This window comes from Dermochelys coriacea, chromosome 1 (assembly GCF_009764565.3).
Source record: "Dermochelys coriacea isolate rDerCor1 chromosome 1, rDerCor1.pri.v4, whole genome shotgun sequence".
Classification (NCBI taxonomy): Eukaryota; Metazoa; Chordata; order Testudines; family Dermochelyidae; genus Dermochelys; species Dermochelys coriacea.
In genome coordinates this window covers 193,598,462-193,625,876 of record NC_050068.2, presented here as the reverse complement: position 1 = coordinate 193,625,876, position 27,415 = coordinate 193,598,462, and the positions used below count along the sequence as shown (strand labels likewise).

The following is a 27,415-nucleotide window of genomic DNA, read 5'->3' as shown; positions in this document are numbered from 1 at the left end:
ATTTTTTCAAACATTTTGGGATTTTGTCTTTTCGAACGGAGTTCTGCCAGCATGGATTTGTCTCCCCATACAGCGAACAGATCCTGTACCTTCTGTTCGGTCCATGCTGGAGCTCTTTGGCAATTCTGGGACTGCATGGTCTCCTGTGATGAACTCTGCATGGTGACCTGTGCAGGTGAGCTCTCCATGCTGGCCAAACAGGAAATGAGATTCAAAAGTTTGCAGGCCTTTTCCTGTCTACCTGGCCAGTGCATCCGAGTTGAGAGCGCTGTCCAGAGCGGTCACAACTGAGCACTCTGGGATAGCTCCCGGAAGCCAATACCATCGAATTGCATCCACCGTACCCCAAATTTGACCCGGCAAGACCGATTTCACTGCTAATCCCCTCATCGGGGGTGGAGTAAAGAAATAGATTTTAAGAGCCCTTTAAGTCGAAAAAAGGGCTTAGTCGTGTGGACAGATGCAGGGTTAAATAGGTAACACTGCTAAATTCAACCTAAACTCGTAGTGTTGACCAGGCCAAAGATTCCCAAGTGTTACCATTCTTCTGCAGTCACCCTATACCTGTGGTAAAAAGTGTTTCATCCCCCTTGAATGCTGGTCCACATAGAGGATGACAACCTACTAAGCTCTAAATTACTATTAGCTCAGCTCAAGTGGCAGAAGTCTGCAGTGGCGCTAAAGATTTCAAACCCTGCTGGTAATCCATGTGGGTCGGAATCTGATGCTTTTGATAGAATTTTTTTGTTTTTAAAGAGACCTACCATATTAAGAGCATTCAAGTTGAAAGGCCAAGCACTCAAAAGTTAAGTGCCAGAATTAAGGTTGCCTGTGCAAACTTAATCCAGTTCCCCCTTGTGTGTATGCATTATGATAGTCTTTAATTACATGTTCACATGCCGTTTATTTATTTATATATAAAAACACAAGACCCCACCTCAATTAGTGCACAGAATAGTCCCACTCTGAGTTAGGGTTGCATAGTAAAGAAGGCTGTTGTCTGTAGGACCCTTGCCTCGTTTATTGCAGAAGCTGAAAGTGTGTAATAAACGCGGCAAGGGATTGTAGAAAGAGAAAGGAAAGTCTCAATTTGGCATCTCAATGCTGCCTTAGAGAAATGGATTCTATCCCTACTTCTGCCATAAGAGTTTCTATATGTAATGCTAGACAAGTGCCTTAAACCAAAACTTTTTGCTAGGAGTCACTATTTTCTGGATGCACAACTTGAGGCTCTTGGGTTTTGATTTGCAGAAGCACCAATGCCTGCAACTGAAGTCAAGGGGAGCTATGCTTGATTATAATATCGTAATTAATGCTGGAACCAAAACAGGCCCTAAATATCTCAAATTTCCCCCCCACCAAAACAGGATTTAATTATGACTGGCAGAAAGTGCTTTGTTTAAAATATGCCTAAGTTATTTGTAATTTCCATTAGGTAATATTCAGTATTACAGGTTAGAGAATGCAAATTACAAGTAATACCAATTCACAAGTTCAGTCAAAGTGGTTTCATGTGTCTATGTATTCATTTGTTAAGAGTATTAATACAGTTCAGTTAGAAAAGTAAAACTGGGGTTTTACATTTCTACAGAAACATTTATATAGAGAGCTTATCTTTGTGGATTCTGTATACTAAACTCAAACATTCATTTCTAATTGGCTGTGGCCATTAAACGTTTTTATTCAATAGTCTCAATTCAGTGATCAGAATGCCTATTTTTAAAAGGGGAAAAAAATGCCATCTCAACATTTATCAGTTAAATTAGTAAAATGCTTCATATTTGACTAAGTACTACCTTACATAAAGGAGTTTTTGCCTGATGAAAATATTTACTCTCTTTTCACCCCTGAGAAAGATTTTTCAAAAATATACCTGTGCCTGTAAAATGATTTTATGACATTCCCTCAAACTTGTTAACCCCTCACACTGAACTACACATTTTAGCTAACAGTCTATTTCCTCAATATATGCATACAAGTCTAAAAAACTGAAAAGCAACTGAGCTCGTAATAGAATTTTTACCTTCCAAAGCACCCATTATCAAAGTCCGGGAAATGCATCAAAACTGGAATTTATTATAGATTGATTAGTAGCTGTATCTATAATTAAGGTTGCCCAACACTTTCTATTATAGTATATATGAAGCACAAACAAAATATGGAGTCATTTTTTTTATTCCCCTTCCCATCATGGAGGCCAATGATATCTATAAACTGGCCAACAGCCAAAAGATACACCAAGTTATAATAAATATACAATTGATAAACAAGTTAAAATAGCCACTATTCAGCTGGAGTTTACAAATGTGTCTAATATGTAAAAGATTGTGCTCAGACTCTATAGTTGAGCAGATTTAAAAAGATGGACCCATAATACAATTGAAAAAACATAAGGCATCTACACTTATGGCAAGACCTTAAAAAGGCTGGTCAATGCAAAATAAATAGTAAAATAATGGCAGTAATAATACAATTGTGATACACACTACATCATTCAAAATGCTGCTATAATTTTTTTTCTAAAAATGTACACAGCCATTCTTGAAATGTGAGGTTGTAGACATCTTATTCATGTCACAGCCAATGTTAGTAAATTACAAGGAAAATAATGTTCCCATGACCCAGAAAAAAGCACGTCTTTTACATAAATATAAAATGTTCTTCACAAGAAAATGGCAAAAGTAGTTATACTGTAAGTTTAAAACAGTATAAAATCCTTTATACAATGCACAATTGACAATGCTGAAAAAGCTACTGTGTGCCAGGTAAAAACTGACAAATTAATTGCAGACCTCTAAGAATCTAAGAAGAAAGTGCTGTAAAGTTTAAGAGTAATGTACGGATGGAATTTAACAGATATTTGAAGATGCATAAAGAGATGTACAGTATTCCATAAATCTACCTTTTGTAATTGACACTACTTTCTGGAAATTTGACGAGTATGCATTTTTTTTTTCAAATTCACATCCTTTCACAAATATGTGGAGGCATTTCTAATATTAGTTCAATTTTAATACTTAATGTAATTTCAATGAAAGCTATGTCAAATACAGTTCTCGCTGTAAAATAGGTCTCTTGCAACAAGTACTACCTTTTAATCCTTTTAATTTTAATTATCGACTCCATTTTATTTCTAGATTTGTACCTTAGACATTTGGAATCAATATTCCATTAATATTTCTATATCTATATAATTCCATACTGCTTATTTTGAATCTACTTACAGATGTGGCACTTAACCCTTCCATAATGAAAGTCTCAGTATCTCTCTCTGGCAGTAATAAGATGGGTAGCAAGAAGAGAGGACTCTCTCCTCTTTTTATTCCAGTGTCAAGGGATTGTTAGTCACATTAACAAGACCAGGGCTTTATCCTGCTTCCACTGGAGTCACTGGGAATTTGGCCATTAAACCTCAAGTAAAGCAGCAGCAGGCCTACCTTCTGTAATATGGCTCAGATTTTTCAAGCCAAAGTGTTTTTTTAAAAACAAGCAATCAAGTTTTTCTTCAGTTAACAATGGCTGATGCTTGTGTCAATTTCAGGTGGGCTATGACATTTGAGCAAGATGATGTATAAACTTTAGACTTACACAAACGTACAAGATACCACAAAACCGAACTTTATAACAGAGTCCTATAAACTGAGGTTCACAGTTTCTGGATTTATTTTACCACCACTTAAACTGTGAATCATTGCTATCATATGAGAATGTTTGCTCAGCTCTTCTTGCTGCAGTTTTACTATGGCTTCCTTTTCTTCCAAACGTCCTTCCAGTTGGGACTTTTGAACTTCGAGGGAAGATGCCTGCAACATGAACAAAATCCAGTTCAACAGTCTCTTCCACAACAGAGATCACAGAACACTTTCACTTAAATGTGTAATAGGCTCAAGTAACTGATACAATACATTTAAGCAACATATTTAATAGCAAAGGCACAGTTTCAAAACAAAAGGGATTTGTTTTGGATGCATCTTCCCCCACACATACATACATTTTGTTCATAACTAGTGCTGTTATGCTTCAGAAATCATTTGGGCATTAATTTTTTTTTTTAAAAATAGCTATTTGTTGTCCTGTCATCTTCCTAATGGTCAGGACATTGAGTTAAACCCTAAACAAAAGTTTGTGGTTGAATAAAAACTAGCTTTTTTCCCTTAGAGTGGCAAATGTGTATAAGAACAAGGGCACTATAAGTTTTGTAGCAGACACTAGTCTCTTTGGATAATTAGCCTGCATTTCCAGGAAATGGAATATTACTATTGGTAAAAAGCACATGCTGTAATTTGCATCTTCAAAATTCTGTCCTAATATCAATACTCACCACTGAAAGGTATTAGCCCCATTTAAAAAAAAATTAAAGACCAAGTTGTGCTGAACCCTTGCAAGAGCAAACAAAAAAAAAAGTGCAAGAAAGCCTCTTTCTCCACAGCCTCCAACAGCGGTAAGACCTTGTGTTGTGCTCAGTGCAAGGACAGGTCCCTAACTAACTCCCAAGTAGAGATGTCTGTCTTCTAGACTAATCAACAGAGCCCGCCAGTGATTGCAGAAGAACATACAGCACTCTCTCACAACCTGGTATAGCATGTGCATGCTTCAACATGCTAGTTAGTTCCAGGAGACATCGTGGCCCCCAGAAGCACATCTCCTATAACTTACTGGACAGGGTGGATCTACACCAACTCAAACAGAAGCTCATATTGCCTTAACAGCACAGATAACCCAAATCATACCTCTCTGGTTTAAATCTCAGAAGTCCCTTACTCAATTAACAATATAAGAAATTGGAGCAGCCTTAACTTTAGCTATTTCTACCATTTTCAAACAATTTTTCATTTCTAGCAATTATTTTTTAACTCTGGCTTTTAAATAGTTTTCAATAAGCTGCCAACAAACATTCTTACCTTAATGCTCAATTCTTTTCTCGCCTGTTCTGTTTTACTTAATTCCTTTCTTAGGATGTCAATAGTTTCTTCCATATCTGTTTTTTCTTTCTGTCGGGCTTTCAGTTTTTCTTCCAGAAGCTTTATTTTTTGTTGTAAGCCTTTTGAAAGATTTGTTAGAGTCAGTTAGCTTTAATTTGTCCAATTACTAGTAAAACTCCCAGTATGTTTAAGTTTTACACATACCAGGACTGCTAATATAAATTACCCAGTACTGCCATCTACTACGAAATTTTAGTAGGTAGCTACAGACATTTCATATTCACTGAAGACTTTGAAAATTATGATCTAATCTAATCTAATGTCTAATTTGTAGTTTAGCAAAAAAAAAACTTTAGGAACTTGTTCTAAAAAGGAAGTTTTCAAGGAAGCAGCTCTGATTTTTGACAGCATGCAAAATGCAATGGTTTAAGTGTGGGTTTGGCAGACTTTTAAACTTCCTTGGACTTTCCCATCTGTCCTTAAAACAATTCCTCATTTTTTAGTTTACAAATATTTAAGTCTATGTTTTGACTAAGAGTTACAGGCTTTTCAGGAGCAGAAGGCAGCCAGAGAAGTGCATTTTGAGCCTTATAATCTATTTAGCAAAAATGTAGCTGCCCACAGAACTAAGTAATTCACTGAAAAATAACCTACCAATGAGTCTATTTAAATCCAGTTAATTCTATCCAGTATGGATAGCACAAGATTTACAAAATCAGACAGTGACTTACTTGATATTTTACTATCTCTATCCTGTAGCTGTTTCAGTAATTCTTTTCTATGCTCTTCTGTTTCCATCAATTGTGCAACAGTTCTGAATTGGAATAAAATCTCGATTACCAGATTTTCAAAGATAACAGACAGGTGCAAGATTCATGTCTCCATCTCTTTGCAGCAACAAGCTAGAATAACTTGTGCAGCATTGCTTTGCACGGTCACGAAAGCTCTTTTTAAACTAGGCAGGCTAAAGTGCACCTTTAATTCCATGCTATACAAACATATTATTTTGATTCCTTATTTGGTTGAAAAAAAACTATAGTATTCAAGTTTCATTTCCTTCCCTCTGTCAAACACATACAGTAGAAATTCCATATCCTAAGAAACCTCATTCGTTCCTAGAGCTTGAATCCTGGAGAATCAGTCCCCCCAACCACAAGCATTCTTGATATTACCAAGGAAATGAACCCAACCATCCTTCTAAAACTCTAAAAACCCATTTATCTAGTGTTTTAGATTTATTAATATTACAAAAAGAAAAGGAGTACTTGTGGCACCTTAGAGACTAACAAATTTGAGCATAAACTTTCGTGAGCTACAGCTCACTTCATTGGATGCATTCAGTGGAAAATACAGTGGTGAGATTTATATACATAGAGAACATGAAACAATGAATGTTACCATACACACTGTATCAAAAAAGTGATCACTTAAGGTGAGCTATTACCAGCAGGAGACCGGGGGAGGGGGGGGGGAACCTTTTGTAGTGATAATCAAGGTTGGCCATTTCCAGCAATTGACCAGAACGTCTGAGGAACAGTGGGGGGTGGGGAATAAACATGAGGAAATAGTTTTACTTTGTGTAATGACCCATCCACTCCCAGTCTCTATTCAAGCCTAAGTTAATTGTATCCAGTTTGCAAATTAATTCCAATTCAGCAGTCTCTCATTGGAGTCTGTTTTTGAAGTTTTTTTGTTGAAGTATTGCCACTTTTAGGTCTGTAATCGAGTGACCAGAGAGATTGAAGTGTTCTCCAACTGGCTTTTGAATGTTATAATTCTTGACGTCTGATCTGTGTCCATTCATTCTTTTATGTAGAGACTGAAGGATGACCCATCACTCTCACAGATCTTGGGAGACAGGCCAGTCCTTGCTTACAGACAGCCCCCCAACCTGAAGCAAATACTCACCAGCAACCACTAACCCAGGAACCTATCCTTGCAACAAAGCCCGTTGCTAACTCTGTCCACATATCTATTCAGGGGACACCATCATAGGGCCTAATCACATCAGCCACACTATCAGAGGCTTGTTCACCAGCACATCTACCAATGTGATATAGGCCATCATGTGCCAGCAATGCCCCTCTGCCATGTACACTGGTCAAACTGGACAGTCCTCCCCCCCCCCGGCTCTCCTGCTGGTAATAGCTCACCTTAAGTGATCAATCTGCTTACAGTGTGTATGGCAACACCTATTGTTTCATGTTCTCTATGTATATAAATCTCCCCACTGTATTTTCCACTGAATGCATCCGATGAAGTGAACTGTAGCTCACGAAAGCTTATGCTCAAATAAATTTGTTAGTCTCTAAGGTGCCCCAAGTACTCTTTTTCTTTTTGCGAACACAGACTAACACAGCTGCTACTTAAACTAATATTACATTATCCCATATTGAGCAAATTAGAAAAATCTGCTTCAAGAAAAAAAAAAAAAGTGTCTTCTGCAACTACTGTGCAAAGTTTCCAGTACAATTTTGTTCATCCATTAGGAGGACCACATATATTAGACCAGTGGTTCTCAACCAGGGGTATGCATACCCGTAAGGCAGTGGTTCTCAAACTTTTGTACTGGTGACCCCTTTCATACAGCAAGCTTCTGAGTGTGACCCCCTTATAAATTAAAAACACTTTTTATATATTTAACACCATTATAAATGCTGGAAGCAAGCGGTGTTTAGGGTGGAGGCTGACAGCTTGCGACCCCCCATGTAAGAGCCTTGTGACCCCGAGGGGTCCCGACACCCAGTCTGAGAATAGGGGTATATAGAGGCCTTCCAGGTGGTACATTAACATCTAGATATTTTCCTAGTTTTACAACAGGCTACGTAAAACACTAGCAAAGTCAGTACAAACTAAAATTTCACACAGACAAAATGTGAAAGTACGTACCTTTTCAGTCACAGCGTGCTACGACACTTTTGTATTTTTATGTCTGATTTTGTAAGCAAGTAGTTTTCAAGTGAGGTGAAACTTGGGGTATGCAAGACAAATCAGACTCCTGAAAGGGGTACAGTAGTCTGGAAAGGTTGAGAGCCACTGTCCTAGACAATCTTTTTTGCTGGTAGCACATCTACACTTCAAGGTATTAATTGCTTAAGTTAAAAATTTTAAATGGTTATTTAAGTTTAGTTCTACTCTATCACTGTGACCACTAACTTATGCAAATGCACTAAAGTATGTCACTTTGTCCTCCCTCTAGTTTGTCTGTTGTTCACCTGTTGCCTATTGTCTAAATCCTAACTGGAAACTCGCAGGGTGGATGGGGAGTGAAGGGAAGTGGACTGTTATTTATTTCACAGTACCTATTAAACTAGGGTCCCTAGGCACTATCCCAATAGACAATCTGAAAACGGCCATATGAAACACAGAACAGATTCCTGGTGTATTGAGTAATATCTGATTGCTAATACACATTTTTACACTTATTAATGCTGAAGACACAAACTATAAGAATGTGAATGGCATTCCAGTCTGCCTCATGAATCAGACTTGTTAACTAAATTCTGATTGCAGAATTTTTACTACTGGCAATACAAGAGCCAGAAATAATGCAGCTTGACCTTCAGGGCTGGCAGCTAGAAAAATCAAGCATTTTACTTATGAAGTGAACTTGTTTGATCTGGCCCGACTGTCATTTTGAAGAAGAGTACTATCTTTTTAAAAAATTATATATATTTCTTGTTTCTAACTGATATTTTAGTTATTTACACCAGGAAGCCTCTTCCCTCAGCTGCTGCAGTGAAAGATAAGTTTTCCTGCCCCTCCCCGCCCTCCTTGCTCTTGTCAGACCACCAATTTGCACCAAACTAATTTCTATCCTCAAAAACCTGGGTCAGGTGGTAAACTGGTGGATTAGGAAAGATGAATGAAAAACAAAATTCAGAATTCTTGCTCATTTGGTATAGGAGTATGGGAGTACACCTGTGCTTGTGAAGTGAAGACAGAAGTTAAATAAATAATTGATATTTGAACATGTTTCAAGTCCTACATCACAGGAGGAGACTGAAATGCAGCAAAAGTAAATTATATATTGAATTATAGTAGTGATTATAGGTTGACCCACTGCAATCAAGGTCAGCCATTTACCACCATTACTTCAAGTTATACAGAAGACCCCTGCTATAAAGGAAAGTGATGAACAAGTTAGAAGCTCTACAATTGTAGAAGAGAGAATTTAAGCATCATCTTTGTCAAGTTATTTTCTGCCTTAACTACTACCAGCTATCAAAGTACTAATGAAGACTGTCAAATTTAGCCACAGACTAATCAAACAAATCCTATTGGACTTTAATAGAAAGTTGCCTGCCTCACCAAGGATTGAAATTTGGCCCACGGTAGTTAAGTGATAGAGAATTTCAATAATTTCTGGCATGGATTTAAGATGCCCTCTAATGAGAGGGCGTTACTTAATTAGCAAAACTTTTGACCCCAACTGCTGACAAAAGCAATATTCTACCTGAGTAGAGAGAGTATCCTTGTACATTAAAAGGGAATCTTGAAACCTACTAAGTTCCATAAAATATGCTGTAAGTAGTCTTAGGTATTAGACATGACCGTAAGTTCTCCTGCCTGTTTGTGTGCAAGACCAGAAACAAAACCAGAAGAAACCGATTACACAGAGGAAACAGATGAAAATAACTACATAAAACAAAATGGAAAAAAAAAAAGTCTCCCCCCTCACACCTCAGGTGATACTTGAAACCATAGACACTTAAACAATCAGTATTGATGTGACTTGATGGTTTCCCTTTAATTTGCTTTAAAAAAAAATGAACTGAACTTACTTGTCATTCTGTTGCTTGAGCGATTCATTCAGCTTTTTCGTGGCCTCAGCTTGTTTATTTAGTGAATTACATGTAATCTGCAGATCTTTATATTGTCTTTCAGTGGTTTCATGCCTAAAAGTTAGTTAATTAATGGGTTATGGTTAAGAAGCCGAAGTAACTTTTTAAAAGCTTTACTGTGTCATGAAAGAAAAAAATACTTTTGACATCTAATGAGCTATTTTTCCACTCCACTTCCAAGCAAAAAAATTGTTATGCCCACTTTTGGCAAAAAAATTAAAAAACCTGCAGTGCATAAAATATAAAAAGCAAACAGCAACTTTCATCTTAACCTCAATCCTCATTGGAACCCTTACACATCATCACTGATTGTTTATTAAGATTAAGAATTGGATTGAGACTACACATTTCTTTCAGACAAAGTTTACCACAGTCAGGTGGTTCGCACAAATGTAGCGAGTTATACATAATCAGACCAGTAGCTGGAAGTAGCTTGTCTGACAGAGGCCAGACCAAATGCTTCAGAGGAAGTACAAGAATTCCCATAATGGACAATTATGAGATTATCTGCACATAGGATACGTTCCTTCTTAAGGAGTATCTGGTAGAAGTTAGTCTCTGCCTAAAGTACAAAGGTTTTTATTCCTTTGAAAATTTTTGATCTAATCTAACTCTGAATGGTCTCATCCAAACAAGTGCAATCCTTTTTTGAATCCCACCAATCTCTCAGCCTAGTTTTTTTTGCATTAGCTTTAAAGTTGTTGCCTTTATTTCACTAAATGTCCCTTTATTCTTGTATTATAAAGGACAGGCAAGTAGGAGCAATCTATTTGCCCTTTTCAGCCATTAATTTGGTACAGCTATCATGTCCACTCAACAAATTAGTTCCATTCTTTCCATGGAAATCTTCATTATTCAAATCATCCTCACCCATTCCTTAACTTAATAGCTTTGGAATCTGCACTTCATCCATCAATTTCTATATTCTGTTCAAGTTACAAACTTTTTCAAACACAGGATTAATTTGATCCAAGAACAAATAAAATTCAACAACATTAGCAGCGACCCACTTAAAACCTATATACAGAGTGTTTTAACACACTGTCCTGCAATACGATTAGCCTAGAAAAAGACAGTGCTTTGAACGCCTCAAAGCCTTTCTTCTGCTTCAGCTAAACTGGGCATTTACTGGATTCAGACAGAGTTCTAACCAGCATTCCTTGTCTGAAAGGACTAATCAGGTCAAAGTAGGTCCTTTAAGAAAGGCCTGTGTAAACCTATCCAAAAATTATCTGTTTTGGGTTAGTAAACAAGTAGTGCAGATAGATTTTAAGTTCTTACTTCTGCAGAAGATCAATGGAGGATCTTTTCAGTATCTCATATTCTTCAGCCACTGTTTGTAACTTCCTATTATGTTGAAAGAGCTGCTCTATGTCATTCTGCGCTCGTTCAGATTCTACGTGCTGAGCTTTCAGCAATACATCTAGTTCTTCATTTTTTCGCTCTGCATCCTTCAACATCGCAGCAAGCGTCCTTGCCTTTTAGCAAAAAGCAAATACACAGACTCCTTTACATGCTTAATCTATGCCATGTTACTTAACTCACTCAAAACGGGGAATTTTACATGGAATTAGAATTTACCCTACTGCTAAATTATCCACAGAAACTTATATGATCAAATGCTCCATGGTCAGCGCACAATTAGCAAGTTTTTTGCATGTCTAAAGTTTTGGCAAATGAGGACCGAATCAGTTATTTTACACTCTGAGATACAGTAGTCATTTGTGACCTTAAAAATAAACCAAAAAAAAAGTTGATACTCTTAAAAAGTATCTGAAGTGCTTACACTTGTGGCTTAAGCTTCATTTGAAAGCATAGACTAGCTGTTAGCTTGCACATAAACAGGAAGAGGTTCTAGGGCTGTCTGCAAACCCATAACATTTTAGTACTGTACTTAGAAGTACAGTACTCTAGAATAGTGTTATAAAACTAAACAGAAACACTAGTACAGTAAATCCTGCTGCATAGATGGGGGAGAATATTGAGGCTGTTCTGAAAGACCAGCCATTAATGGGGCATTAACACTAAATATCCAGGTCAACAAAAGGTCATATACATAATTTAGCTAAACAGTGGAGGAATGGGGGGGGGGGCTTCAAAAATGACATAAGGTCATACCTAAAGGGCAAAAATGTCAAATATAGATGCTCAAGTTTTAGAGAAAGAAGGGGATGAAACTAAAAGAATATTTACAGTAAGTATCAGAAAAATTTAGCAGTGACACTAGATTAGAATATTTTCCACAAACAAGTGGTAATCTTAATCTTTGTGTTTAGTTTTTAAAAGAAACTCAAGTTCTATCTTAATACACATGTAGAGAACCATTCTGTACTGGGGCCTCCATGAGAGAGCACTGGGGTTTGGACTAGATGACCGTATAAGTATCTTCCACCTCTTCCTTCCAGAGTGTGGTTGTTCATACTCACCTCAGATTCAGCTTGGACTCTCTGACAACGGTACTGGGCAATTAGCCTATCGGCCTGAGCAAGCGCTAGTGCCTTTGCCTCCAATAGATCTTGTAACCTGGTTTCTTTGGACTAAAGTTTAAGAAAGATTAGTAGCGGTATTTCCTTAATGTTATATTTCAAAGTAAGTACGCATACTCTACAGTCACGTAAATACACATGTTCATTTGTACTCACGGCTAATGCAGCTAGTTTCTGTTCGTAGACATCCATTATGTCAGACATCCTCACATCAGTGATTGATTCCTTCATCTGTGGGAGAAGTTAGAGTAGTAGAATTCAACAGCCTGAAGATAAATAGTCTAATTTGTAGCTTCTGGATGAACAGTCATTCGTTTTATAGATGTTGATGAGAGGATATTAATTAAATGAGCCCACAAGCTGGCAGCTACTCTGCCTTCAAAGATTAAAAGCCTTGCTGCATCAACTTGATTATAGCTCAATCCTGTTCAGTTTAACTTAAGAAAGTATTGGAATTACTGAATAAAATTTACCCAATAAAGGGACAATCGTAACATCAGCTACCATGGTAAGTTAGTGTGACTCCAAAAATGAGGGAAACTCATTACATACATATTGCTGGCTACTACAGTAAACCTACTGTTTAGTTTCATAAAATATGCTGGGAAGGTGTGGGAAGCTTAAGTGTTCCTCCTGACAAATGGTATTTCAGTTCTGCAAGACTAGTGGCAGGGCATTATGGCCAAAAACTCTAATTCAGAATTCACCGAGCTTGACAGAGATGGGTCAGAATATTTTGATGAAAATACAGAGAAAGTTTTTGTGAAATGTCTCCTCCATCTTTCATTAAGATTCTTTAGTATGCTAAAGAATTTACTGACCTTTATGGCACAATATAGGACTTATATGTTTACTCAAATGAATACTTGTGTAAATATTTACATTTTTATATATTCAGTTAAGTAGATAATTGAGGAGAGAGTCTTCCATGGGTGGTCTGGGGATTAATAAACCTTTCCATTAAGATAGTGCTTGGGGAGGTGCCAGTGCCAGTTTTGGGAAGATTGTTCAGTGTATGCTGATGGATGATGCTGTGCAAGTGAGCCCAGCTGTTTGTGCTTTTCAGCATAGAAGATAAATATCATCCAGTGGTAGTTTACTAACATCTTGTTTTCAAAACAGCACCAGCTCCTATACAGAGAAAAATTAGTTCAAAATTCCCTAATGCAGAAGGAGATTAGACATCTATTTTTTTCCCCCATTTGTATGTTTTTCAACTCTCTCTGTATCATCTTGGACCCTACTGTTGAAGTTACAAAGCTGAAGGATCACGTGGCGTAAGTACTTTCATTTAGAATTTTATTTAAATGTACAACCGTGTCAAAGTCAATAACAAAACATTCCTTGGAATGTTTGGTTTTCTGCACATCTTGTATTTAATTTATTTAGCTTCTTCATGTGAAGAACTTAAACTACATTACAAAAAGATGGCATCTTCTACAGTGTCCACTTTTCTTCTGTAGCTTGTGTTAAACATTTAAGGCTGAAGTGTTTGATGTTCACGGAACAAAATATCAAATTTTAAAAAGTCATTCCCTCCTGGAAGGAGCAACTCCTCTGATCAGAAGAGTTAAGTGCATCGCTAGGTATATGCCAATAAGCTTTTTTTCTGTCAGAAGTTCATCTTATGGTCTGGGTTGCAGGAACTGTTTCTGTATTTGGAGTCCCTTTGTGTTGGAGAAACCACAGTTAACTTAATGCAACAAATTCTGCATTTCATGCCTAGACACTGTGGTGACATGCTTTAAAAAATTCAAATAAAAGGGATGATAGTGTAATAAAGTTATTCATCAACTTACGATGCATGCTATATCGGAGGGAAGTAAGATTTCCACTGTTGTAAAACAACTTCCCTACCTCACAGGGATGCTATCAAATATCAAGATAAGGAGGTGCTCAAATACTACTGTGTTTGGAGGGCACATACAAGTATCTAAAAGATGGATGATTATCCCTGATCCTATACGCCAGAATGTCATCTGCCCTCCTGGGGAGAGTCTTTCTGTAAAAAAACTTCTTTGTGTATCATTGCAATAGCTTAGATCTTCTGGGACAGATCTGCTAAGTCCCCATGTCTGAAAGCTAGGTAAACGTAAGTGATACGCTCTCAGGGTAAAGTTTCTGAACTATGAAAGTCTGACAGACCAGATTGTTGACCTTTCTGGACACAACAGGGATCCTCTTTATTTGGGCTTCTGCCTGACAATGTAATAGCGTACATATTGAGTTCAGGTGAGGTGTCCGAGTTAACATTTGTCAATGTATACACCATAGTCTAAAAGTTTCAAGTGTTACACCCCTTCTGTAAATACTAAGAATGTTAGTAGTTATCCTACCAGAAATATTAAATAGTATTAACCTCCAGTCCAGACTGAAGTTTCTGTATTAGCTCTTGAATGTTCGAAGTTGTTGCATCATCATTTGAAGGGTAGGAGGTAGAGCACTTCATGGACATAACACTAGTAATGGATGACTGCATATGGATTTTTTTTGGTGCATGCTCTGTCTCTTGTTGTCTGTAAGCATTATTTGCTGCAATGCTTTCACCAAGCCTATATGACAAGATAAATGAAGTAAGTAATAGAACCTGGAAAGAATGTTAATGTGAAGGTAGGAGACAATGATTTTATATAAAGAGACATCCACAACACTTACACACCACACTTCAAAAACGTAACATCAACCCTTCTTGTACTATCAAACTGCATTAGGTACTTCAGTTAGATATAAGCATGAAGTATTTTGAGATATAAAGGAGAAATGCTAAAAAACAAACAGAGGTTGATCATTCACTCATAGCAGATTTTCTCTACAATCACTATGTGAATTTTAAGGTTCCATAACTCATTATCTACTATATCTAGAAACAAGTGCCATATCTTATTGGAAAGGATATTTCCAGCTCCTCTCAAACGGCACATCATCTGTTTCTAGCTTTGATAAATTGAGTTATTGGACTTTAAACCTCTCCGAGAGCTATGAATGTGAATGCAATGCCCAGCATGAATGACAGATCAGCATTGGGGGTGATGAGAAGAAAGATTCGACTATGAGAGCAGAGAAAATGTTTTGAAGGTAACAATTACTCAAACATTTGGAACATTAGTAGTCCTAATGAAAAAGATTCAAAACACAGACTTCAAACAAGTCACTCAGACTAAAGTAATGGAAGTGAAAGACACCACATTATTACCCCCTTACCACGCACAAGAAACTCACACTATGGCAGGGAAGTCTGGTAATGGTGCTGCCTCAAACAGTATTCTAAGTCCAGCCTGTACTTGTTCTCTGTGGTCTGATGTTAAAGCAAAAGCCAAAGGTGTAATCAAACGTTGATCCTGGGCAGAAATCACTTACGTCAATTTATGATCAACTAAAGAATCCAGACATTGCAACAGACCGAAGCCAATGTGAATAGATATTTATTTTTAAATTTCAGTTACCCTTTTTAAAAAAAAAAAAAAGTATGTATCCACGCATACTTGCAATTTTCGAAAACCCATTTAGTTAACCAGAGCTCCTTTTCTTTTTAGTAATAGTGTTAGGGTTGAAATTTAAAATGTCCTAAACTCAGAAAATTTTGGTTCCTATATCATGTAGCTGGCTCGGATGATTGGTTACTAGGAAATGAAACTTTTCACCTCTTGTCTGAATCCAGTTTAGCTGTTTTGTCCGTATGGTACAATATCAGTCATTACTGACAAGTTGAATGAATTGTATGAATTGAATGGATCCGATGAAGTGAGCTGTAGCTCACGAAAGCTTATGCTCTAATAAATTTGTTAGTCTCTAAGGTGCCACGGGTACTCCTTTTCTTTTTGCGAATACAGACTAACACGGCTGCTACTCTGAAACCTAACACTATTACTGTAGTTGATCATAAACACTATATTTAAGAATATCTTAACATACATCACTGGAATAAAAGGCTCAAAACTTTAAAAACTAAATATTTTAAACAAACTTGTAAAAAAAAAAAAACCCACACATTTGGACTGAACAAGAAACATGAGGAATCACAGCTCCCTGGGCAGGTTCTTCAATGTGTTATGGACACTTCGGATTTATACTGGAAACACATTCAGAATCAAATCAAGCGTGATATAATATATACTCACTTTCTTAATGATTCTTTGTAAATCATTTAAAGCCTACCTGAAGAATTTTGTAGAAACTGACTTCCATACTAGGCACCAACTGTTTAAGTCTGCTCATAAGATCAAGTGTTTTCAAAATGACAGCAGCAGCAAGTTTGCTTTAAACAAAATAAAATTGGAATGAAAAGTGAAAAGTCTGATATATATACCGAGCAAGTTTACACTTACTTAGAAAAAGCATGTGCTTTATTTTTAGAAAAAAGGTTGACTTGAATTTAATGATACAATGGCAAACATGGAAATTGAATAGAACAGAAACAGGTGGTAGCAACGCAGGCTTCCCCTATTCTACCATGTAATGTGCACCAACTATCTCTAGCAGAAAGTTCAGTCACCACACCATGGTCTCTCTGCTTCGATCAATGATAAGGAAGCCAATAGCAACAATGGAGGATTTTACAGAAGACATTTGTAAAACTTGAAGCTGACATAAGAAATTCATTTCATATAAGCCAATTAATAGAGGACAAATGATAACTCCTAGTCACCAATCATTTGGAATAGATTCATATTGGTGACATTGTGGTGAAACGTATGATGATCCCATTCTCATGTCCATTTGGTCCCCCTGAAATCATGTATTTTCAATGTTTCTACCAAAATAATTTCAAATAGATTTCTAAAGTTCGGTTGTCTAAACCCAAGATGTAAAAGAATGAATAGCTTGAACATTAAAGGCACCTAGGATATAAACTGATAATTAAGGTTGGACTAATATATATTAGGTTAGCTTTTCCATAAAACCAGAATTCCAATTTAGCCTGAAAGAACTACAAAAGACAAGACTCAATGAACAGCTAAAGCTACCATTCTGCTCTCTCAGTGCTGCTCTCTATTGCCAAGAAAATCAGCCTGAACAGGAGCATAGTTTTTTTTGGTACTTTATAACCCTCATTTTCAGAGTAAATTAGGTTTTAGACTAATTTGATTTTAGCATGCTCACCACAGTTCAGAGTCCGCTACCTTTGTCCCAAAGCCAATGTCAATCCCACTGCACGTAAATTGGTGTTCTATAAGAGATGTGCATCTGCTTGCAGTCAGTGTCTTAGAGGCATGCATTTTCATCATGTCATCTCCACAAAGCAGTAAATTCAGTTAAGGATGTAGACTAATTTATTCTTTTATGCATTATAATATACTAAAAGCTTTTTGAATTAGATTAAAAAATCAAATGTTTGAGACACTTGACAAGTGAACACAACTTCTCAATTACAATGAAGCTCCTTAAAGACACAAAGGAATGGAGCTTTGTTTTTCTCTCTCCAAAAAAAACTTTTTTGGCACTTAAGAAACCTAAACTCATACCATACCATATTAAGCTGCGAATCACTAGCAGAGCAAAGTTTGCCTAGGCCAGTTCTTGGATAGGAATCTCCCAAGAACACCAAGATGCTACAGGAAATAACTGATTGAAAAGAAGGCACCCTTCACTTTAGAGCTCACGCAAAAGAATACCCCTCCCCCCATCACAGGACATGGATCATTAATGCTGTAGATGTAATCTTTCCAAATTTACAAAAGAGGACCGACAAATAAATCCATGAATTGAAAGCTTTATGGTGCTCCTCATAGTAACTGACCATTCCACATTATTATTACTTTATCCTCAACACAGATGTGAAATAGTATAATAGCCCCCGCCCCCCTTTTTTTCCTTAAACGGATGGGGCACTTTTTAAGAGGGAGAAAGTGACTTGCTCAAGGTCACATGAAGTCTGTGTCAGAAACAGAACCCAGATTGCCCAAACAGCAGTCCAGGTTCTTAATCACAAAATCATCCTCCTTTTCCGATCGAAAATCCATGGATTCTTTGCAAAAACAACCTAGCAAGTATGTGCTACTTAAGTTTCCCCTGCAGTTTCAACTAGAAAAGGTTATTTTCTGTCATAATTGTGAGTAGTGGTACCATGTGCTGTTAAACAGCTGCCTGCCACATTTCACCCTAAAGGCACCTGTATCGAATGTTAAATAAGGTGATCTTTGTATATTGATTATGATAACCACCGATTCCCTCCTCATCCCACAAGGGGGTCGTGGCCTCCCTGGGACCCCTGCCCCATCCACCCCCCTCCAGGCAGGAGGGTCTTGGGGGCCACCGTAGTGGGTGCCCACTCCGCCCCGCCCCTAAGAGCCAGAAGGGCCTGCCGGGTGGGGGTGAGGTGGGGAGTCCCAGCGGTGCTTACCTGGCGTGGCTCCCAGGAAGCATCCGGCAGGTCCCTCTGGCTCCTAGGGGTGGGATAGCATAGCTAGGGTGGGAGCGACTGCTCTCCACACTGATCACATCAAAAGTGGCACCGTAGGCGCCAACTCCATGGGTGCTCCAGGGCTGGAGGAAATTTGGTGGGTGCACAGCACCAACCACCAGCAGCTCCCCGCCCCACCCCCAGCTCACCTCCGCTCCACCTCCTCCCCTGAATACGCCGCCCTGCTCAGCCTACTAATCAGCTGTTCGCGCAGGAAGCCGGGGAGGGCTGAGAAGCAGGCAGTGGCTTCGCGATCAGACCCAGGGAGGTGGAGGTGAGCTGCGATGGGGAGCAGTTCCCCTGCACGGCCCCGCCCCCTAGGGTTACCTGCTACAGCCCAGGCGGCCCTCCTCGTGCCCTGCTGCCCCAGCTCACCTCCACCTCCTTGGACGTGAGCACGAAGCCGCTGCTTGCTTCTCAGCCGTCCTCAGCGAACAGCTGATTCGCAGGAAACCGGGGGGGGGGGCACAGAAGCAGAGGGGCAGAGTGTAACTCGGGGCAGAGGCAGAGCAGAGGTGAGCTGGGGATGGGGGAGCTGCCAGTGGGTGCTCTGCACCCACCAAAATTTTCCCTGTGGGTGCTCCAGCCCTGGAGCACAGATGGAGTCAGCGCCTAAGGTGCAACTTTTGGCTCAACCACCGGTTCTAGCGAACTGGCTCCAGCTCACAACTGATTACAATAACTAGTAGAGTACTTTTCATCCTAAAAGATTCCAAGCTGCAAGAGAAAAGGAAAATTTAATTTTGAAGTTTCCTTTTAATTAAGAAATATTAATTTCAGGTCATCTTAATATCTTTAAAAAAATAAAAGTTTTTTTTAAATAAAAAAAGCTATTTTATATCTAAAAAAATAGCAACTGATACGATCTTCCAAGAACAGAACTCAACAGGAATAACTTGTGTAAGGATATTTAGCATGACTTCAATGACTTTGACCATTCTTTCACATTTCTTCTTTGCTAATAGCTCATCCAGATTCTGTTCTGGCAGCTGAAGGTGATCAAGGAGGACAGGGAGCAAAAGATCCACAAAGCGTTCAGCTGAAGTGCTGTTGCCGGTATCAATAACATCCTGCAGCAAAACACAAAGATTCCATATTTAAACCACCAATCAATCAAGGATGTGCAACCTACTCTTATCCCTAGATCAGCCTACTAACTTCCTCACCTTGGTCCCAGTGACATTCATGCATCCAAGTCTAGGGGCCTCTCCAGCTCTACTACCAACTGATCATGCTGCTTTTAGATTTACTTTTCAAACTGTTGACCAGCATCATCAGATTTAAGGAAAGACTTATCAGCAGAGACCACCACACTTCTGCAAATCCTTCAAAATAGCTACAAGTGTTTATTATTTCTTGATGAAATTTTGCATTCTAAACATTTTAGAACCAAATGAAAGACTTTATGTATTTGGGTAACAGTTTTAATGTACATCAGATATAAGATCTAGACTGACAGTGCCTTCTGAAGTAGAAAATCGGGTTACAAAATGCAGAAGTCTAGAAAGAAACATTACAGCAATAACACATAGGGTTTATCGTCACACTTTGCTTTCTAAATAAAAACATGTATGCGATACCCAATTTATAATTGGTAAAATACAGGCGCATATGTTTCTGAATTGGATAATGTATAATTCAGATACAAGGTAACCACTAAAATCAGTCTTGGTACCTCAAATATCTCCTTGAACAATTCTAAAGTTAGAACACAACAGTTTTCAGATCCTTCCAATGGTTGGTTTAACCAGTGCACTAAAACAATAGATGGCTCTGAAGGTTTAGAACGGGCTGTGAATCTGGTACTTTCAGAGACTGGCACACCAGATGGCTCCAGTATTGTCCGACGCACAACATGGCGCAGTTCAGTCACTGAACAAAATGCAAGTAGTAATTCCAAGACCTGTACAAATCAGAAGTACATGAGTTAATATTTTAGTCATGTAAATAAAGCAAATATTTTGTTTATTAGAATTGTGCACAGTGACACGTACTGCAAAGGTTGTCTCAGCATATCCATGAAGGTGGATTGATTTAAAGTGATTTAAATCACTGATTTTAATTATGATTTAATACAGCAAACAGGAAATCTTGATTTAAGTCACTGATTAGGAAAATAGCTAATGTACAAATGCAAAACAAGATTATAAACAAAAGTTGATTTTCATTGTCATTTAACCATAAAAACATTTGCAACTAAATATAGCCTTTACACTAAATTTGGTACTTTTTGCTACCAAGAGGATACACTATACATATTTGAGCAATTACATATATTCAGATTCTTAATTTAAGCTACGTTAATGTTAGAAAATGGTGAATAATGCATTTCTTATTTACTAAATTAACTTTAATTTGTGGCTTTTGTCAAGTTGCACTTGAATAGAAATTTAAATTGAATTATTTAAGCGAATAATTTTTTTTAGCTACCTTAAAGTGCTGGATACATAAGAAAAAAAGTTTGTCAAAACATGTTTTGCATTTTAAACGGATATATTAAAACATAAGTATTAGCTGTTGTAAAGTTAGTTGAACTGATTTTTCCTGGTCACATCCTTCAAGATTATAGAACTAGCAGACCTCATCCTGTCAGACAGATTTTTATTCGTAGATTCGAAGAGAAAACAAGCTTTTTCATATCCCAGTCTGTTTCTCAATTTTAAATGAGCTACTCATTGAATTGAACTAGCTGAATAAAACAAAAAGAAAATACTCTCTCGCACCTGCACAAGCGGCTATCACTGTCGAAGCTGGTTTAGGATTTCAAGCTAATTCTAATTCCAGATACTTAGCCAGCAACTTCCACTAGTACAGTAGTTTGTTGCTATCTAAAATTTTGGCAGCAAACATGTACTGCTTGAGTATTAAAGTCATTTAACTTAATAGATTAGCAGATTAGGCCTTAAAATAAGTTGTGAAATTCAAATTTTAAATTAAATTACATTTTAAAAAAAATCAAAAAATCCAATTTAAATCAATATCCACCTTTTCATTAAAAATGAATCATCCATTACAAAAGATCACTCGGTTGCTTGCAGCTCTCTCAGAATATTATTCTATTAAGTAAATTAGGTAAACTTGCTCTCTTTTAAGGGCAATTATTTTTCTTTGAAGTTAGCAGGTTCAAATTCCCTAAGATGTAGATATCCCTTTAAATGGGCTGATGGAAACCCCACTAATTTGACCAAGCTATAAGGGTTATTAAAAAAAAACAAAAAAAATACTTTGCCCATGCACACTGGATGTTAAACAATAAGACTACTGCCCAGCAAGCTATTGGCAGTGCACAGGTATCTATAATAGGATATTATAAAAATGTGCACATTCACAAAAGAGATTTCAAATAACAAATCTCTAGGAACCTTCACATATCGAGCATGTATCTTTTTGTTCACTAGTAGGCTCAATGTCCAACACATTAAAATGTTTTAGTATTTATCGTCTGCCATGTTGTAAAATTCATTCCAGGAAGGTTTACAAAAACCTTTAAAAATAGCTAAGTTTACATTATATGCAAGGTACAACTGCAAATAATATTTAACCTGTAACATTTCCAGGTTGCTGTATGACTATTAATCTTCAAAACAAGAGGAATTATTTTGTTTTATTAATGGTGAAATTGACGCAGAGGTTAATTGCCTGATACCAGAATGTACTGAGCATCTTCAACTCCCATTGATAGAACTGAATACCTGTGAGAGAGATTTGGTTAAGGCTGCAAAGTATCTAGAGATGGAATTAGAAGTTAGGCCTCCTGATTTAGGCCAAATGCTTGGTAAATTAGAGTCCATAGTTTCTCTCACTGTAAAATACCTTTGATGATGAATCAGGATCCCTTCCATGAAGAAGGCCTAATACTTGATTGAGGCATGAGGTGAAGTGTTCATATCTAGATTATAAATGAGAAAAAGTAAACTAAGCTCTTACTTCAATGATGTAGTTACTCGATTAAACATTTATGAACAGCAGGGGATTAAAATGCCCTCTTCCAGCCACATCCCTAGAATAGTTATGAAAAGCCAATAGGAAGAAATAAAAGCCAAAGGAAGCATCCTCCATCTTGTAACTGCTATATTGAAAAAAACTAAACTACAGTTTAAAAATCACTTTCTCCTGAAGCTTGTTTTTGTATTTTACGTTTCTATCTAAAGTTTTTTTTTTTTTTTTTTTTTTTTTTAAATAGGAACTCAGGATGTTAAGCTTCTTTCATCATTATTTGAAGATGAGTCTAAAACTGCAACTGGCTAATTTTACAAAGCAAAGTCATACCTAGTAAGATAATCTGCAATTTTGGGGTTCTTCAGCAGATCCATGAGTAGATCAACAGAATACTTTCTTGTCAGTGTGCCATCGCCGTTTACAAGAATGTTGAATATTAACTGAAATGTCTGATGAATGTTTCGGGCATGGAAGAGCTAATAAAAGGAAATGAGAGCTATTTATGCTACAAACACCAATAAATCATCATCTCCCACTAGTCAAAACAATCAGAAAAAACAACTCAGTCATTATGGGGTTACTCAATAGTTTTACTCCAAGTTTACAAATTTCAATGAGATTTTCATTACAAGACTCCAAAATATTTACTTACCTTTTCTCCAACTTCTTCATTTAAAGTAAGGCTTGATAATATTGAAAGTGCAAACACGACCATAGTTAAACTACTATGGGCCAAGAAACTGATCAAGGTACGATAGAAACCCTTCACGTCATTCTATAGGAAAAAGGAGACACTCATTAGCATTTGACAGTTTTGATGAGAATATAATTGATAGAACTGTCTGGAATAATGATTTATAAACAAGGATTCAATCTAGCCTAAAAAATATTTTAAGGTAATACCCAGAAAGAGGCCAGTGAATTACATGGGAAATATACAAAATGTGATTTCCACTTAAGGCACATACTGGTATGAAAAGTATCCTCTATAACAGATTTTAAATCAAACTTGAATGGTAAAGAAAAAGAGGAGGAAGGATTTTCACTCATTTTACAAGATGAATGGAATGCCATTTCATGAACATATGTCTTTATAGATAAAAGATAGCTATCATAAATGGACACCCGATTCCTGTCTAATTCAGTGATATTTTTTTCTTTATAAATATCAGGGTTACAATGGAGGTCTACTTCCAATGACATCTATGGAAGGATTAACTTCTTCACATACTGGAAATAACTATGTATGCTCCTAAATAGTGTGGCAAAACTGAGGGTACATTTCACTTTTCCATTTTATTTCCTTAATTAGGGTGAGAATTTGGTGAAAATTTTAGCTTTAGTTTGCCCTAAGGAACCAGGAGTAACTTGAAGGGTGTTAACTACTCCACAGGCTTTTAAGTAGGATCCTGTGTACTCTAATTCTGCAGCACTAGACTTCACCTCATGGCACATTATGCTCCAAGTTCTCAGCTTTCACTAAAAAATATGTTTGGAGCCTTTATCATAGTAGAGAAATTTAAAAAAAACAAGCAAGACAAGCCAAATGTAAAGGAACAGGATGTCTGCTTGAGTCTGCAGAGAAGCTAACTGAGATGTGGATTTCCCCCTTCACTTTAATCTGGCCCCCTGGATTAATTCCACTGGCATGGAATCTGTCTTTTTTCCCCATAAAATGCCACAATTTTTCAACTTTGCTGTGAATTCATCACTGAACTACAAACCACACTTTACCACCACTACACAAATTAATGTTATGAAATATTACTGTTGAATAAACTGGTGTCGATGCTGAATAAGGGCATGAATCCAACACCAAGATCAGGGATGATTTTTGCTTTCTTCTCAGATGGGCAAAAGCCTTAAGTATTCAAGTTATGCCAAAAATCAACACTGGTTACCCAAATCTATCTACAATATTAACATGGGACTGTTTTAATGTTAAAGATATAGAGAAGATGCCATGCTTTTACACTAAAAAAATTTAGCTTCTCCCACAAGATCTCAACTGGTGGGTCAGAATCAGACCACAACTTAAATCTTTCACTAAAGAAGCGTGGAAGCAGCATGTGCAATCTGAACAATGGTGTTAACAAATCACAGAGAAGAGCCTGACCTCCTGAGGTCCCTTCCAACCCTGATATTCTATGATTCTAAGAGTAGGCACTTCACATTAAAATTGAGGAAAACAATCAGTGGGATTGCAAGCTCTGGAGGGAAAGTTGGAATCATCACTGCATGAGGGATGGGAAGAAACAGGATGTCTGTGAAAAAGGGAGCTCCAAGTCCTCAAATGATCAGATTCTGACTACTCTCTTCCTTTTCTCTATCCCCAGAAGAGAAAATACATAATCAGAGAAGTTTCTTACCAAAGATTTTATATGAGCTTGAACAGAGTGGTTGTGTCGACAAAGATTTGCCATTAGTCCCAAACATGGTATCGTTAATTCATCTTCTGTTGATTGACTAAAAAAGTTCCACAGGACTTAAGAATTTAACGGTTACAGCCATTTAGCTTCATTTATATATTCAGAATTCAGTGAAATCTCCTTCTATATATAAACATCCATCCAAATTACAGTCATGTATTAAAAAGACATTTATAAACTTGCAATGCGTATTCAGTATGGAAAAGCTACCCACAATACAAAAGTGAAACCAATCATATGACAGTTCATTCATGTCTATGGTCCTGAACCTGCTACGAGCTTCGGGTGCATGTATTGAAGTCACTAGAGCTCTACACAGGCACGGGGATCTGCCAGCACAGAGCTTGTGGTAGAGTTGGTGGCTCAAATTGTGAAACAAGTCTAAAATGACAGGCAGAAGCGTTTTGCTATTTTAGTTTTTTTGATTTATTTCTTCAAAAAGCTCAAATTCTCCTTAAATTCTACCAGCTGTTGAAAATCACAAGTAAATGCCCCATCTTTGAATATTCTTTGCAACAATAGCGTTTTGAAAGAGACAAATGTTTGGTAATTTAGACTATGTAGCGATTACTACGTAATTTATGCTACATCCAAAGCTTGTGAAAACACATTAATGAAGCTATTGAAGAAAGTTTAGAAATGTATTTAGCTCAAGATTTCTCCCCAAAAAGAAAATTGGACACATACTTACATATGACGCATTAGGAATAAAATCAATTCATCAGTATTAGTGCTGGCATGGAAAACTCTGACATTGTAGGTTAAACTCTGCAGAAGTTGAATACTCTGAAGAAATAAAATGAAGTCAATTATATAGCCTTCCCACAGCATTCTACTGTAGAACATGGACATTTGGTGTTAACACTAGAGGATACTTCTCTAAATTTTAACGAGTCATAAGAACAAGCAGTGTTAATTTTGAGACTTGAATCACATTTAGATCTCATAAGTATAAAGTTATGGTATTACAGAAACAATGTAGTATTGATACATGTGGGATATTCACCTAGCATATCTTTACTTAATTAATGAAAGCAAGGTAACAATCTTGGATTAGTACATTTGAATGCTCACAAACACATATGAACTGCTTAGAAATAGGCTGCCCAGTTCTCCCACACAGTTTGGCCAATAAACTTGCAATGAGGTGGAACGATTCTCTATATTTAACTGGGTTTCAGTGGGGCTCCTGATTTGTTTTTGTTTTTTTAAACAAATCCCATATAACTATTTAGAGACCTCCAAAATGTAATCCACAATGGCAATAGTATATTGTAAGCAGACATGCATATTAAGAAGAACAGTATACTTTTTTTTAATATGAAGACTTTTTCCCCAAAGGAATATGGCTTTTTTGTCAAAATGGAAATTTCTATAGGAAATGTCTGTTTACAACAAACATTTTCCCAGAGAAAAAACGTTTTCCTACAAACTTTACTATAGATACGCCCCTTTTTATGTGCAGAGAAATGACAGTTTACTCACTCAACTTCCCAAAGTAGCTAATTTGAGATTTGACTGTAAACCTTTACATAGCATAGCCAAGGATATCACCCAAATATATAACCTAACTTAGAATTTCTAAGTCAGGGAAGTGGGGAAAAATATAAATAGGCTGGTTGCCGCCGCCGCCATCCTAGACACTTCACTGCTGTTTTAAATGGGAATTTTCATACTGAGAGAAGCTTTCATATATTAGACACCAGACAAACCCATGAGCTGCCTGAGTTGCCTAGTGCCTTAACAGTTCCCCACAGGCCCTGTGACCTCTGGAGAGTTCCCTTAGATCAGAAGAGGTGGGCTGCAATGGTGACTCAATCTGGTCCCCGCAGGTCCCTGTCTAAACACTACCAAAGGAGTGCAGCATTGCAGGCAGATCCTGTTCTTTTGTCTGTCTTCTCTCTCTACCATAAAGAAAGAGCTGCAACACAAGAAGGATGGCAGTGAAGTGACAGCTGGGAGACCAGTACCAGCTAAAAGAAAATCTACAAGGGTTAAAAAAAGCATTGCCAAATACTCTGGGTTAATAAAGAGTGAACCAGTGAAATCAATCTGGGGAGGACTGCTTTAAGAAGAATGAATAGAATCTGCCTGAAGCTGCTGGTGGCAGAACATGCATGGCAGGATCTAAAAGAGTACAGTCATTCCCATTCTGCCTTGTCTGATAGGTCTGGTTCCACCTTCAAATAGCTGTGAACAGATGGCAGAACGAAAACATGGACCCACTGTAAGTAACCTGCAGACCGTTCAGTGGGAAAAAGCCAGTTTTCCTTTCATTAATGACTGATGCTAGAGTAGACAAATAAGTTGACCAGAGAATCAGTGTCTATTGGTATTTATATCACTCATTCTCCCATCTATGAAAGGGGATAAAGATGTCTGTCTCCTTTGTAAA

The 27,415-nt window shown here is 37.4% G+C and overlaps 1 protein-coding gene across 2 annotated transcripts in view; it reads right to left on the bottom strand.

The window, feature by feature from the left end:
• Window positions 1-2,159: 2,159 nt before the first annotated feature.
• CIP2A (cellular inhibitor of PP2A) overlaps window positions 2,160-27,415 on the bottom strand; it is a 33,099-nt gene continuing 7,843 nt past the window's right edge. Inside the window, exons 4-21 of one of the 2 annotated variants that reach the window (XM_038386854.2) lie at window positions 25,712-25,806; window positions 24,961-25,057; window positions 23,244-23,366; window positions 22,922-23,067; window positions 22,466-22,541; window positions 20,328-20,555; window positions 19,563-19,722; window positions 17,353-17,494; window positions 16,408-16,507; window positions 15,472-15,590; window positions 14,612-14,804; window positions 12,409-12,483; window positions 12,193-12,303; window positions 11,048-11,244; window positions 9,707-9,820; window positions 5,654-5,736; window positions 4,902-5,041; window positions 2,160-3,803 (exon numbers count right to left, since the gene is read on the bottom strand). In XM_038386854.2, coding sequence (XP_038242782.1) covers window positions 3,633-3,803; window positions 4,902-5,041; window positions 5,654-5,736; window positions 9,707-9,820; window positions 11,048-11,244; window positions 12,193-12,303; window positions 12,409-12,483; window positions 14,612-14,804; window positions 15,472-15,590; window positions 16,408-16,507; window positions 17,353-17,494; window positions 19,563-19,722; window positions 20,328-20,555; window positions 22,466-22,541; window positions 22,922-23,067; window positions 23,244-23,366; window positions 24,961-25,057; window positions 25,712-25,806 — 2,370 coding nt within the window. In that variant the 3' untranslated portion in view covers window positions 2,160-3,632. Of the gene's footprint in view, window positions 3,804-4,901; window positions 5,042-5,653; window positions 5,737-9,706; window positions 9,821-11,047; window positions 11,245-12,192; window positions 12,304-12,408; window positions 12,484-14,611; window positions 14,805-15,471; window positions 15,591-16,407; window positions 16,508-17,352; window positions 17,495-19,562; window positions 19,723-20,327; window positions 20,556-22,465; window positions 22,542-22,921; window positions 23,068-23,243; window positions 23,367-24,960; window positions 25,058-25,707; window positions 25,807-27,415 lie in introns of both variants that reach the window. The other variant, XM_043510657.1, reaches the window with a different exon arrangement.